This window comes from Bipolaris zeicola (assembly GCF_000523435.1).
Source record: "Bipolaris zeicola 26-R-13 unplaced genomic scaffold scaffold_36, whole genome shotgun sequence".
Taxonomy (NCBI): domain Eukaryota; kingdom Fungi; phylum Ascomycota; class Dothideomycetes; order Pleosporales; family Pleosporaceae; genus Bipolaris; species Bipolaris zeicola.
In genome coordinates this window covers 1-13,023 of record NW_006912085.1, presented here as the reverse complement: position 1 = coordinate 13,023, position 13,023 = coordinate 1, and the positions used below count along the sequence as shown (strand labels likewise).

Here is a 13,023-nt window from a genome sequence, read left to right as displayed (position 1 = left end):
TTGCGCTTATCGAAATCGGGTGGGAATAGTAGTACCGTGGTGCTGAGACAGCACTCAGGGAGTACCACGATCCTCAGAACGGCCATTTCCAAATCCGCCAAATACCTCTGTGATTTCCTTACACCCGTGGCAGTCCTTTACAATTGACAGATACGTCGCATCCAGTTACTGCAGTTGTATTTATCCAGATCCCGTGTATGGTTGACGTTGAGCATACCTGGCCGTGAGAAAAATAGCACCAAGTCAATTTTTGTACTTTGCGCCAAGTTCGCAGCACATTGACCACACAGCAGCTTACACAAGGAACGCCCGAGTTTGCCTACAGAGAAACGTACATGTCTGAAAATACGCGGATTAAGAATTTTTCTTCATACCAGAATCGCAATCGATTCGTTCCTTTTTTCGATAACACACTCACAATGATATATCTATGGGTGATGTTGGCAGGTACGCCCTGCAACTCTCCGTTTCCTGCATTCGCACAAATTGAGGTGTACTACTCTCGAATCTTTCCAAGGAACGCGCAGCCGCTGTTGATTACGATGCGAAATCGCTGACTGAGTGGCTATCTCCTCTGCCAATAGCTCTTACGCTTGTATACTGAACTAGCCATCGATATCTGATTGATTTTTTCATCATGCCATGTTGGTGCGGATGAGCTGACTATCAATCAACAGGCTCAGTCGTGCGACTAATCTTTACCGTTCCATTTGCCAGCTGTACCCGCTCACCTACTCACTCACCAGCACTTGTCCTTTGTCACAAAAGAAGCTTCCCGCACACGGAAGCCCATATACATGGTTGCAAGCAAGCTTGTTGTGCATAGGCCTTGATATTGCATCACTGGGAGATCTATGTCCGTTTAACACGAGAAATGACCGCAGAAATGCCGTCAACTTACCTAAAAGCTTTTTTTGATCTACCCCAACTTCTGCATATGCAATTATTAAACCTTAGAGATCGGAAATAGTCGATCATAATTCATCTCTTCCCGACAGCACCAGGCTGCGTATGCTGTCTCATGGGTCTAGAGATTCAATTTCCCACATCCAAACTCCGCGTGCGAGACAGGCTCCATCGCCTACATTAGAGAAAGCGGTGGACTGAAACCACTGTTATTAATATATAACACATATGATAATGCCTGAGTTTCGTTAGTGGTGTGTACTTATGCGAATGGCTAGACATGCTCACAGAACAGGGCTATTGGGGCGTACGCTCACAACTGCATGTCTAGACTCCAAGACCTGGTCAGCGTGAGAGCAACAATCTTGGCATTTCATCATGTTTATGCATGGTTCATTCCAAGTGTCAGCGCAACGCCGAAAGTCAAAGTCATTCACCGGGGGCCCAACCTGATGTGCGTATCTGACTTTTCCTGTGCCTTGGCCATTTCCCACGTACATACATTTCCAATTTGCTAATGCACGGAGCAGAATCTTTGCAGACAACAGATGTTGGTCAACCCAATCCTGCGGATGTCGTCACAACGATCGTCGCATCCCCTGGATTTTCGTCTCTGGGTTTTCCACAATCTTACCACAATCTTACATACGTTCTGGTCCAACAATCTGGCACGAAGCCCAGTTATCACTAGTAAGCAACGGGTCCATGCAAACTATGTACTTATTCCCTACTAGTTGGCGTAAATGGTAAAAACTCGGCTTTTAATGGTCCCTACATTCGAGAAACCATGACTAGAGCAACTTGACAAGGCTGTGACGTCTGCGCAAGCCAACGCCTGGCGGAAACGTTGAGATCGATCGCGGCCTTTTACGCCGAAACTGGATACAAACCAACAAACAAGTTCGCAATTATTGCTCGGTGGTTAGTACTGCCTAGACGCTATGCGCTGGCTGTTGACCGCATGTCTTTCAATACGATCGACGCGGTCGTTAAACTGTGATCGAGCGCACAGATGTGCGACCCATGTGACATTTGACCGTCTGTTCGCAGATGAAAGGGGACAGTTTCAGTGTACTGCAATATAGATAGTCCAAGGATGACCTCTCAACAATAGCGGAGAAGGGGCCGATGACGGGTGGAATCTCGTACATGGGATAACGCTTTTCCTGTTCCTTTTGCATGGGGTAATATGGACTTTGGATGGTTGCCGTCGGCTAGCCACGTAGTCATGGTCCTGGCTGGCATGCTGCCACACTAAGTCGTGTCATGCGCCACAGCAAAACGCAGACGACTTGGCAACCCTGAACATCTGCACATCTGCGCTTGGCATTATGCACGTAACCTGCTTCTCAGCCACGTTTCACGCAGTGCAACACCAGCCGAGGACGCGACATGCGCCACTCCTTGGGTGGATATTGTTCCAGGTTTTTGAGTTGTGGCGCAAAAGGAATCGTACGTGATTGCTCTTTGTGTGGCTAGGGCCGTGGCTAGTGGTGTGGCTAGTGCAGTGGCTATGACAACAGCCGGTGCATGAGACACATTGGCATCTCGGCTTACATGTCCATTTGCACCCTGCGACTCATGGCAAGCAGCCAGTTAGAGCCGCCCTCTGGGCTGAACCAGCTGAGTCAGCCGGAAGTCGGCACCTCTAGCTCGATAATATGCGCCACTAAACATCGTACCCATCAAAAAGGTGTTCCCACCTCCAACATCCGCATTCGGAGGTCTCTTCATGCCAAGGGGCCTTGTTATGACGCAGGTGTGCAGTATCGGTACTTCCGAGAGGCACGAATGGGGTGACGCTCTACTTTTTTCCCCTTTTACTGAACAGCAATAGGCCACCGTTACTCAAGGAATCGCTTGGCCTGTCTTCAGCAGCAGACTTCGCCATGTGCGTGTGACCGTATTGCGAAGGAGCGCCTCGCCAATCCAATACGCTTTACCGGTACATACAAGGAACCTACGGGGAAACTAACGCGGGAAACCCGTCTTCCCCCCTGCTGTTCCAAAAAAGGGCAGTCGGCGGACAGATGGCTCACGAAGCGGGCATGGACGGGCGCTGCCCACCTGTCAGCTCTCCTCTTTTATTCGATAGTTGGGCGCATACAGTCTTGCAATGACTCTGCTATGCTGCGTAGGTCCGTACATATCACGCTGACAAGAGAAACAGCCAAGGCATGGCTGGAGCACTGTGCGATGAATGAAATCGGTGAAGCAACCGCCGAATGCATGGAGACTAGGGTCACCAGCCGCAGTCAAGCCACGCTGTCATGTTTCTGGCGACTTTATCCGACGCTAAGAAGGTAAGGCTGGGCAACTGGGTCAAGTGGAGAGGACGATGCTTCGGAGCCTCGCCCTTGTCCACATCCCGAGAGTTTGTATCTGGAGGGGATGAAAGAATTGCAACCGGTTGATAGCAACATGACGGATCCGTTAGTAACGATATAGGGTGTGGGCACCATGACCTCAAGCGAGAGTTGTTGACTGATGATCGTTACTCGAACAAGAGGCTTTAGAGCGCACGAGGAGCAACAAAAGAAGGCCAAGCTGCGACGGGACAGCGGGTCACGCCACTAGTAGGGCCCCCGGCGGTGCAGCGCCACGGCCACAGATCCGCTTCTCTTCGCTTCAATGTCCAGAATGTATTGTTAGGCAGGGCCCCAACTGGAGCCGTACCATATGGCTGCTTCTTCCGTGGCGTGGATGGCGGCTCAGCAGGACCCCTCACCTGTGTTCCCCGTGGCATGGGCTCCCAGCTGTGTGACGCCACAGGGCGCATATTGAGCCATGGTAAGTGCTGACCACTGACCGCGATAGTGGTGTGCAGCTCCCGCTGTGCGTCCCAAGAGGTCTGAGTGCCGCCAAATCACCATTGCCACTGCCGCGAGTGGGGGCGGGAGCCCATGAGATAACCGTCATTCAGATTCAGCCAAACGGTACAGTAAATTCGACGGCTTGCTCTAGGCAAGCTCAATAGATGACTGTGATCTTATTCATGGGGCCCCCAAGGCTACGTGCCGAGACCATAACCCAAAACCCGAGCTTGGCCTACAGGTAACAATAGAAAACGGACAACTCGGCGGACAGCAACGATTCGACTATTCGACTCCATCCATCGCCCAAGCCCGGCGGGACGGTGCCCATACGACATGCGACGGCGCTAACCCTAGAACTAATACGTGACCCACACGCTTCTCCGCCGCAGTATAACCCTGTCGGAAGCATCCACCAGTTTACTCTTAGGCGCAGCATTCCCCCCAGCCACAGGACGCGATGCTCGATGCTCTCCATCTGCCAACCATGACTTCCCCGGCCCTCACGACAGCTGAAGACCTGCCGGCAGAGTCTGTCCGCTCCGCCCCTTTGGAAACCCATCAAGAAGACACATCCGAATTCGGCGAAGAAAACTCGGAAACTAATGACGTCGGCGACGATCAGCCACCCAAGCCGCAGCCTCAGAAAAGACGACGGGTGACACGTGCCTGTGATGAATGTCGGCGCAAGAAAATCAAATGCGACGGCAAGCAGCCGTGCACGCATTGTACCGTCTATAGCTATGGTATGTTGGTAGCCACGTGTATAGCCGGAAATAATCCTGTCATCTTTTGAACCCACGCTAACACGGTACAGAATGGTAAAAAAGCCCCCCGGATAGAACCGGATATTGCAAAATCTCAAACTAACATGCTGCAAGTACTTACGATCAACCATCAAACCGCCGACGGAACGCAACTCCTCAGTATATTGAGGCCTTGGAGAGCCAACTGAAGCGTGCCAAAGCCTTATTGCAGGTGGTGCTCCCAACTGTAGATTTAAACGACCCTGCCATCGATGCCCACCTTCAGAATGGATTGCTACCACAGCTACCCCAGGCGGCTCCCCGACTTCCCGTGATGCCCATGGAATCACGCGCGCCCCATCATCATGTCCCTTTGCAAAACGAAGATGTTCCTGACTCACATCTAGAGGCCATGGTCAAAGCGACAGGCCAGCTGGATCTTGACGAAGAGGGAAACTGGGATTACCAAGGCCATTCTTCCGGACTTAGCTTCATGAGGGGGCTTCGCCAATTTGATGACATGTTCCAAATTCTACCAGATGCTTCGCCGTCTTTTAAGCAACGTACAATGTCTTATGATGCCTCCTCACCAAGTGCTCTTTCCATAGCTGGATCTACGTCTTCAGCGGTCAATGTGGCTCTTCCCAGCAAAGAAGAGGCACGCACTTTGTGCGACAACGCCATTATTCAGTATACTGCCATGCTCCGAGTGGTCCATCTTCCTACTTTCTATGAGCAGATGGAACGCGTATACAAAGTAGCACCCGAAAACTACGGAAGTGCTGAAACTAGTTTCTTGCCTCTGCTTTTCGCTGTTCTGGCCCTGGGAACGCTCTACTCAGAGAATGAGCAGGGTGCTGATGTTACAGGCTACGATGCCCTAACTGACGAAGGGTAAGTGATTCTCCCAATGGACGCCAGCACCCTTAAGCTAACATACCCAGACTCAAGTACTTCAAGGCTTCCCGCCAACTCCTGGACATTACTGATTGTAGAGATTTAACCTCGCTTCAAGCCATTGTTTTCATGATACAGTTTTTGCAGTCATCGGCCAAGCTTAGCACATGCTATGCGTATATTGGAATTGCCCTACGCTCAGCACTGCGTATGGGTTTGCACCGTTCGTTCAATGTCACATTCTCGCCTATCGAATCTGAAACACGTAAACGTATATTCTGGGTTATTCGGCGAATGGACACATATGTTGGAGCTATGCTCGGATTACCGCGATTCTTGGAGGACGAAGATATCGATCAGGAATGGCCGGCCGAAGTTGATGACGAATACATTACAGAGACTGGGATTCTGCCTATGCCAGAAGGAACCATTTCCGTAATGGCTGCTTTCAACGCGCATACTCGTCTCGTACAAGTACTGAACAAAATCTGCAAATATGTGTATCCTATCAAGGGTACGCAGTCGGGCGGCAAGAATTCGGTAACCTACACTGTGGGTTACTCCAAGATCCGAGAAATTGAGAAAGACTTGGCACGCTGGCTAGACGAGTTGCCCGCCGCACTGAAGCCTGGTGGCGAGGTTCCACCTGTTATCAAAAGGTATGTTTAGAGTCCCTTTTCTATGCTTGTTACATCTGCTGATAGACATGACAGGGTTCAACAGCTTCTTCGCATGGCTTTTGGACATGCACAGCTCTTGCTATACCGGCCATTTTTGCACTATGTTTCACAATCTTTCAGCGCCAAAGCTGTTGACCAGAGGGCATTTGCATGCGCCTCTGCTTGCGTCAACGTCTCCCGTAACATCATCCACATCTCCACAGAAATGCGGAAGCGCGGTGTACTAGCCGGGGCATATTGGTTCTCCATGTACACGACATTTTTCGCTATCGTATCAATTCTCTATTTTGTATTGGAAAATCCTACTAGCCCCACCAGTTTTGAGTTGCTACGAGATGCTGTGGAGGGCAAGGAGGTACTGGCCTATTTTGCAAAGAGAAGTCTGGCAGCTGATAGGTGCAGTATTGCGCTTGAGGTACGCAAAACCCAACCTCAAATAAACCCGTTACGCTAACCATTTTCAGGGCATGTTCGAACGGCTACCAGAGTCTATTAGACATGGTGGAGAGATCATTGCGTCAAAAAAACGCCGACAAGGAAGCTCACCGCAATCCTCAGGAACAAGACCTACCTTGGCCAGTCAAAAAGAAACGATAGCCCCACGACGAGCGAGCACCTACCCTGACAACATTCCACACGTCAAGACGGCTGGCCCTGGCGCGTCCTATCCGTCTCCCCACAGTCATTTTGCTGGGATTGGCTCAAACTCTTCATATCCCTCACACTCAATCTCTAACCCTAACTTGTTCGATGGTGTTCCGGGTCTCACACCTACCTCTTCCAATGACAGTCTGCCAAGCTTTGGTATGGCCCCTATTCATGACGCGCAACAAAGCTCGGTCTACAGTCCTTCGGTTTTGAGCAACTCATTCACAGATCCATCAGGCATGAATGTGCCAATCGCAGATATCTCGACTATGATGTTTCCTTCTACCGACCCTCTTGCCTATCCGAATCAACCAATGACTGCTTTCGAAAACAGGCATCCTCAAGCGTTTGATCGCACCAGTGTTCCACCGGTGAGCAGCGGCCTTCCACACCCAATGTCGTCCGGCATAGACGTGAAGGGGCATCCTCCCATGTTTGCACCAACCAGTATGCCCGGTGGTCAAGGCCGACCACAGAACGACAACGAAGCCCAACTGTTTAGTAATATTCCCATGTACTTGATGCAAGGCGCACAGCAGTATCGAACCTATCCACAGCCAGGGATGCAAATACAAGGACCACACAATGTTCAGTTCGATGACTTGCTTACCCAAGAGGACTGGTCACATTCTTTCATGGACCCGGCGTTGACCATGGGTAATGGGAGGCCGCCACATCAGCAATTTATCCCGCATGGGTGGCGTTGAGACAGCGATTCCAATGGACACATGATTAACCGAACTGGAGTGCTCCTAGATTCGGAATGCCGCTTATTGTTCGACTGAGAGCCCTAATCTCAGGTCAGAGAACTGCCACAAGGTGGAGCCCTTACAAACCATTCAAATAAATGACGCCACCACATCCCGGACATCTTCGGCCACCCGGCCTCTGCGCATTACGAGCAACGGCCATACATTTTCCTTAGTGCATATGATTTCCATTGGCGTTTTCAAGTATCAAAAGCGTTATACCCCAAGGCAACCGGCTGGCACCGAGGAATTAAGCATTTTTCAACGGTTGGTGGAGGGTGAGGGCAGAGCCTCGCTGCTCAACGTTGCAACTCCGGTGTTCACTTCGATTGCGACCTGTACAATTCGCTCTAGTGTTACTTTTGTTTTGTTGGTTCCATACTTTTGTTTTTCCAATCTAGGGCGGCGTTTGACTAAACAGAGTAGAAGGATGAATATACGGACTCGCGGTTGCTAGTCCCTTCAACAGAGAGTTTCTTTTTTTCGCAAGGGTATTCGGGGAGAGGGGGTAGAAGTTGAAGAGGCACATTGCCTCAATTCGTCTCGTAAGATGATAACCAGCTGCCTTATTAGAGTAGTAAATCAATACACGCATATCAACGGCACATTTGATTCCAATTGTAAGAAACGGCGGACCAATTCAAACGGGGCACCTCGCCTCTTCTTCCAGGCAGAAACCGCAGAACGCTACTAACCGTATTGCGCATTTGCTCTGCAGTTTGCCGAGCGAATAGCCGAGCATCCAATGACCACGACTATCCTTGGACGAAGCTCGAGTAGTCGAGGACCAGTGACTGCAAGACACTGCATGTAGGCGTAAAGCGGACAGGAAGATGCTGCAGCAGGGCGGGGTAGAAGAAACCTCGCGGTATTTCCAAGACCGATGCCTAGCAATTACACCATCCGCCAAGTCAGACTACTCTTCTGGGTTATCATTCGCCAAGCACAAGCACCGCCATTAGCAGCGCAGTCCAAAGTGGAGAATTCGCAACCGCCAAGCGTGAAGTACCGGCTTTTTACTTTTAGCCAGCTCGCAGTCAGCAAGCCCTTCTTGTTTTCTTTACCACAAGACCGGGTTTTCCGCACCCCGTACTTACACACCCCCGTCACTTGGGCTTTCTTGGAACCCAAGCCTACGTATCTAACGACCTTCTTAACCTGGATGATGGGTGTAGATGTAGAGGTTAGCCTGCCATGTACTGATAGGCTCAGTTTGCTTGTCATGTTGCGAACGGGCGGTGTTGAGTCGGACCAAGGATGATGATGAGGTGGGGGACGGCTTTCTAGGCGGTTGGGGGATAGTGGGAAATGTATTAGTAGCGTATATATATATGATGTGAGTGTGTTACCTGGTTCTTGGGAAGAGCAGCGAGTTCTACTGCGGGCTTTTTCTTGTCCTTCTAGAAGTTGAGGCTCTTGTGGTAGTAATCATGGTTTTGTTGCCCTTGTTGTCGGTGCTTGGCTCTGCTGCCGTGAGCAGGGCGGCAATGCTTGGTACCGCTGCTGAGTATGACGACGGTACTGTGCACCATATGATTATGGAGATGAAGGTGGTATGTAGATATTGTTTTCTTTCTTTTTGTGTCTGTTTGAGAATTGGCTTTCGTGGCTAACGTTATAATCTAGGCCCAGTGGGATGCTGAACTTGCCTCGGGCCAAATGGACAGCTCCAGGTATCCTGAGTTGGGCTACACGCCGTGTGTGGATGGTTTTGCGGCTGCAATTCCGGGAAACTACAACAATACCTTCAAGTGCCATAACGTTAGTTCTTCTATTTCTAAATAATATGGCTGTGTAGCTAACACGGACCAGATTGATCTTTATCACTTCCTGCCACACCACCTTCTTGGAAGTAGCCAGGGTCAAGGTTCCTCGTCGTGGGGCTGGACATCTGAAGATGGACGTGAGTTTGTCGCCATTGGCCAATTCGATGGAACGGCCTTTGCGGAAATCACCAGCGAGGGCAAGATGGTTTACCTCGGACGGCTGCCGCAGTACGACGCCATTGGATCACGTTGGCGCGAGATCCGCGTCATGAACGACTACGCAGTGATTGGCAGTGAGGCCATCAAGCACGGAGTGCAAATCTTCGACATGAAGAAGCTGCTAGACTTGGATGGCAGCGAACCCAAGAACTTTACCCAACAGGATCTTACCGGTCATTGGGGGCTGGGCACGAAGTGGAATGACTTGCCCGTAGGCAGGACACACAACATTGTCGTCAACCCCGAACTCAACTACGCAGTTGCCGTTGGCTCCGTCGGCGGTAACGAGACTATTCGTGTCCGTGGAAACCTTCCCTGCCGTGGAGGTCTCATTTTCATCGACATGACCGACCCGTCCAACCCCACCAGCCCCGGATGTGCAAGTGGTGACGGGTATGTACACGACGCAGAATGCCTGGTATACCGTGGCCCAGACACCAGATACTACGGCCGCGACATTTGCTACGCGAGCAATGAAGATACACTTACAATTTATGATGTTACGAATAAGACGGGTAACACGACGACGATCATCTCGCGGACGTCGTACCCGGGTGCCGAGTACGTCCACCAGAGCGCGGTTAATAACGTCACGTGGCAAGAGTACCTCTTCCTCGACGACGAATTTGATGAGCGCGACGCAAAGGTAGGACCTATGACACAGGGTCTGCCCACTACTCACATCTTCGACATCCGCGACTTGGAGAATCCCTTCTACTCGGGTAACTACGAGGGCAAGCGCCGAAGTATCGATCACAACCAATACGTTGTAGACAACTACCTCTACCAATCCAACTACGGCAACGGACTCAACGTCTTGGACATCAACTCCATCACCTCGGACCCCACTGGCGGCGGTATCTGCGAGGCCGGTTTCTTCGACATCTACCCCGAAGACGACGAGAACGAGGGCGGCGGCACTGTTGCTTTCCTCGGCTCCTGGTCCTCATACCCCTACTTCAAATCGGGCTTCATCTTCGTGCACACCATCGAGCGTGGCTCCTTTGTCGTCAAAATGACCAGCAAGGAATGCGAGAAGCCCAAGGTCTGCTCTGTCGACGGCTGCCTGAGCGGCATGCGCACAGCAAATGTCGAGGGAAGGTTGCAGGAGAGTCAAGAGTTCTGTGGCAACTTTACGCAGAGGCAGATTGAAGATGAGACGGCTGTGCCGGACTTTGCAAGGACTGCGTGTGCTGGCAATGATACTGTGGCAAGGGTTAGCAGTGCGTGTGCTTGCTTGCCTACGCTCGCGGTACCTGAGTTGCCACGTACGACGAGTCGCCCACCGGTGCCTACGGTGTTGCCGCCCAGGCTGTAGCAAGATGTACGGAGTAATGGATGTGTTGAGAGCATTCTCATAGGAAAGCAAAAGTACAAGTCGTAGATGAAGAAAAATTAATTCTTACGCCAAGTTCCATTTCAAAAAAACAATCACATGAGAAGTGAGATTCTTGCGTGATTTCTGTGTTATAAGATTCAGTAGCCAGTCGTCAATCTGGCATCTTGCTGAACAACGTGGTGGTGCCTGGCACACGGCTGACCAAAAACAGACTAGTGTCCGCGCCACATGCTAGCGCGCGTGGCTCAGCCGCCAAAATCGACGTAACGTCATTGTTGCTGGGTTCGCTTGACAGATGAGAGCTCGCCCACTTTCTGGACACTCGTCTTCTCCCTATTCACCAGAACCTGTTCCATTGGACGCTGCGATTGCACATGGGAACGCTGTAGCAGTCAGATCCATCTCCTACTTTTCCATCCCAAAGACGCCATCATCCCTTTATAGAGCCCATCAGCTCTCGCCGAGCATCATACATATCTACCTGCCGCACAACAATGGCAACACAACGCAAACCTCTATCCGCTGAAAGCAACGGTACTCCTACTACAGCTGAGACGCCTGCTGGTAACATGCGCCTCCCGACCTCGTCTGCTCGTCGCTCGCCGTTCCTCCCTACGCGCCTCGAGGCCCAACTCATCGCCATCTACCCGCTTACCCTCCTGCTCGGCAGCGTATTCAGCACGCTCTCGCCCTCGACGCGCAATGCGCCCTATTCGGCAAGCCTACAGTCGCACCCAGCCGAGTTTGCGCCCTCGTACTTTGCGCAAAAGAAGAACGTCTTCAACGTGTACTTTGTCAAAGTAGGTTGGCTCTGGACCACGCTCGCATTCGCCGTTTTTGTCATCTTCCACCCCAGTTTTGGACAGGGTGCAAGCACGAGGAGATTGAGAGCATTCTTGAGATATAGTCTTGTTACCATGTGGTGGTACTTCTTAACACAGTGGTTCTTTGGCCCGCCGCTTATTGATCGCGGGTTCAGATTTACGGGCGGCCAGTGCGAGCTGCTGAGGAATGACGACGCGAGAGATGATATGAGTACCCCGAGGGAATACATCACGGCTGCAACGTGCAAGGCGGTGGGGGGCACGTGGAAGGGTGGTCACGACATCTCGGGCCATGTCTTTTTGCTCATCCTTGGGTCTTCGCTGCTATGGCTCGAGTTTCTCCCTGCATTGACGCGCGTTGAGGGGCTCAGGGACGGCAGGTTGATTACCCTACCTGATGGAAAGGTCGCGAGTGTGGCCGTGGAAAAGGACCTAGCCAAGACTGAGGGCGAGGCTACTGCTCGGGGCGTCAAGTTTGCTCTCGGCGTTGCGGCGTTGATGTGGTGGATGCTGCTCATGACCGCGGCTTACTTCCACACTTGGTTTGAGAAGTTCACGGGACTTCTTGTGGCATTTGCGGGGCTGTGGACCGTGTACTTTCTTCCAAGAGGTGTCCCGCAGGCAAGGGCGTGGTTGGGCATGCCTGGTGTATGATGAATGGGGGATGGATCATCGGGTGGATTACACGGCATTTTCAGTCTTTTAATCATGAAGGTTGAACGCGCGGAATCGCATAGCTTGCATTACGATGATGAGTAGGATGTATCGAGTAGAGGCATAACAGGCGTAGTATTGTTTAATTCCATGTACCACCATTCTGATCTCGTTTTACCTTTGCACTATTCCTTCCATCCTAACATGAGATTCGATCGTCTCCACAGGGATCAGCACCGATGAACCTCGATGCAACCAAGATCTCAATCCTCCACTACCGAAAGCCCTTTCCGCTTCACTCCGCGCGTCTTTTTTCCTTCTTTCCTGATTTGCAACAAAAAATTCCTCTGCGTGCATCATACGATGTGTAAACATCCCTGCAACCCTCTGGTCCTACTACTCCTCGGGAGAACCTAACATGCTTAACATTCTCCCGAAGCATCCAATCCCATCATCGCAAGCGGGGGTCCCCCGCACTTTCCTCCACTATCGAATGCGCACGCACAAAGTAGGGAGTACCAAGTACATACCCGAACCCCCCTCACTAGCATTAGTACCTGTACACGGGAAAAGAGCCCCCCCCAAAAAACGCACGAGTTATCTAACTCATGACGCCATGAATCTCCACGTTCAAACGTCGGCGCCCGCCGTTCCCATTTTTTTTCGTTCCAAATGCCCAACGTGGTAGAGCACCCGCACACGCACCATTGGCTGCAATACTGCAAGCACCTGTCTGCCAATCACTGTGTTCTCCGTTAATTCTCCGCCTCGTTTTTTTGGCC

General features: G+C 51.3%; 3 protein-coding genes across 3 annotated transcripts; all 3 read left to right on the top strand.

Moving 5' to 3' along the window:
- Positions 1-4,206: 4,206 nt before the first annotated feature.
- On the top strand, positions 4,207-7,397 carry COCCADRAFT_34914 (uncharacterized protein; the record flags this gene model as incomplete). The annotated part of the gene is made up of 5 exons (XM_007711931.1): positions 4,207-4,469; positions 4,601-5,359; positions 5,410-6,021; positions 6,076-6,457; positions 6,507-7,397. The coding sequence occupies 5 exons, from the start codon at positions 4,207-4,209 to the stop codon at positions 7,395-7,397; spliced, it is 2,907 nt and encodes a 968-aa protein (XP_007710121.1).
- A 1,529-nt stretch (positions 7,398-8,926) lies between these two features.
- On the top strand, positions 8,927-10,742 carry COCCADRAFT_3211 (uncharacterized protein; the record flags this gene model as incomplete). The annotated part of the gene is made up of 3 exons (XM_007711903.1): positions 8,927-8,992; positions 9,066-9,200; positions 9,252-10,742. 3 exons carry the CDS (start codon positions 8,927-8,929, stop codon positions 10,740-10,742), a joined length of 1,692 nt encoding a protein of 563 aa, XP_007710093.1.
- Positions 10,743-11,257: 515 nt separating this feature from the next.
- COCCADRAFT_90475 (uncharacterized protein) lies at positions 11,258-12,241 on the top strand (the record flags this gene model as incomplete). The annotated part of the gene is made up of 1 exon (XM_007711946.1): positions 11,258-12,241. One exon carries the CDS (start codon positions 11,258-11,260, stop codon positions 12,239-12,241), a length of 984 nt encoding a protein of 327 aa, XP_007710136.1.
- Positions 12,242-13,023: the final 782 nt, after the last annotated feature.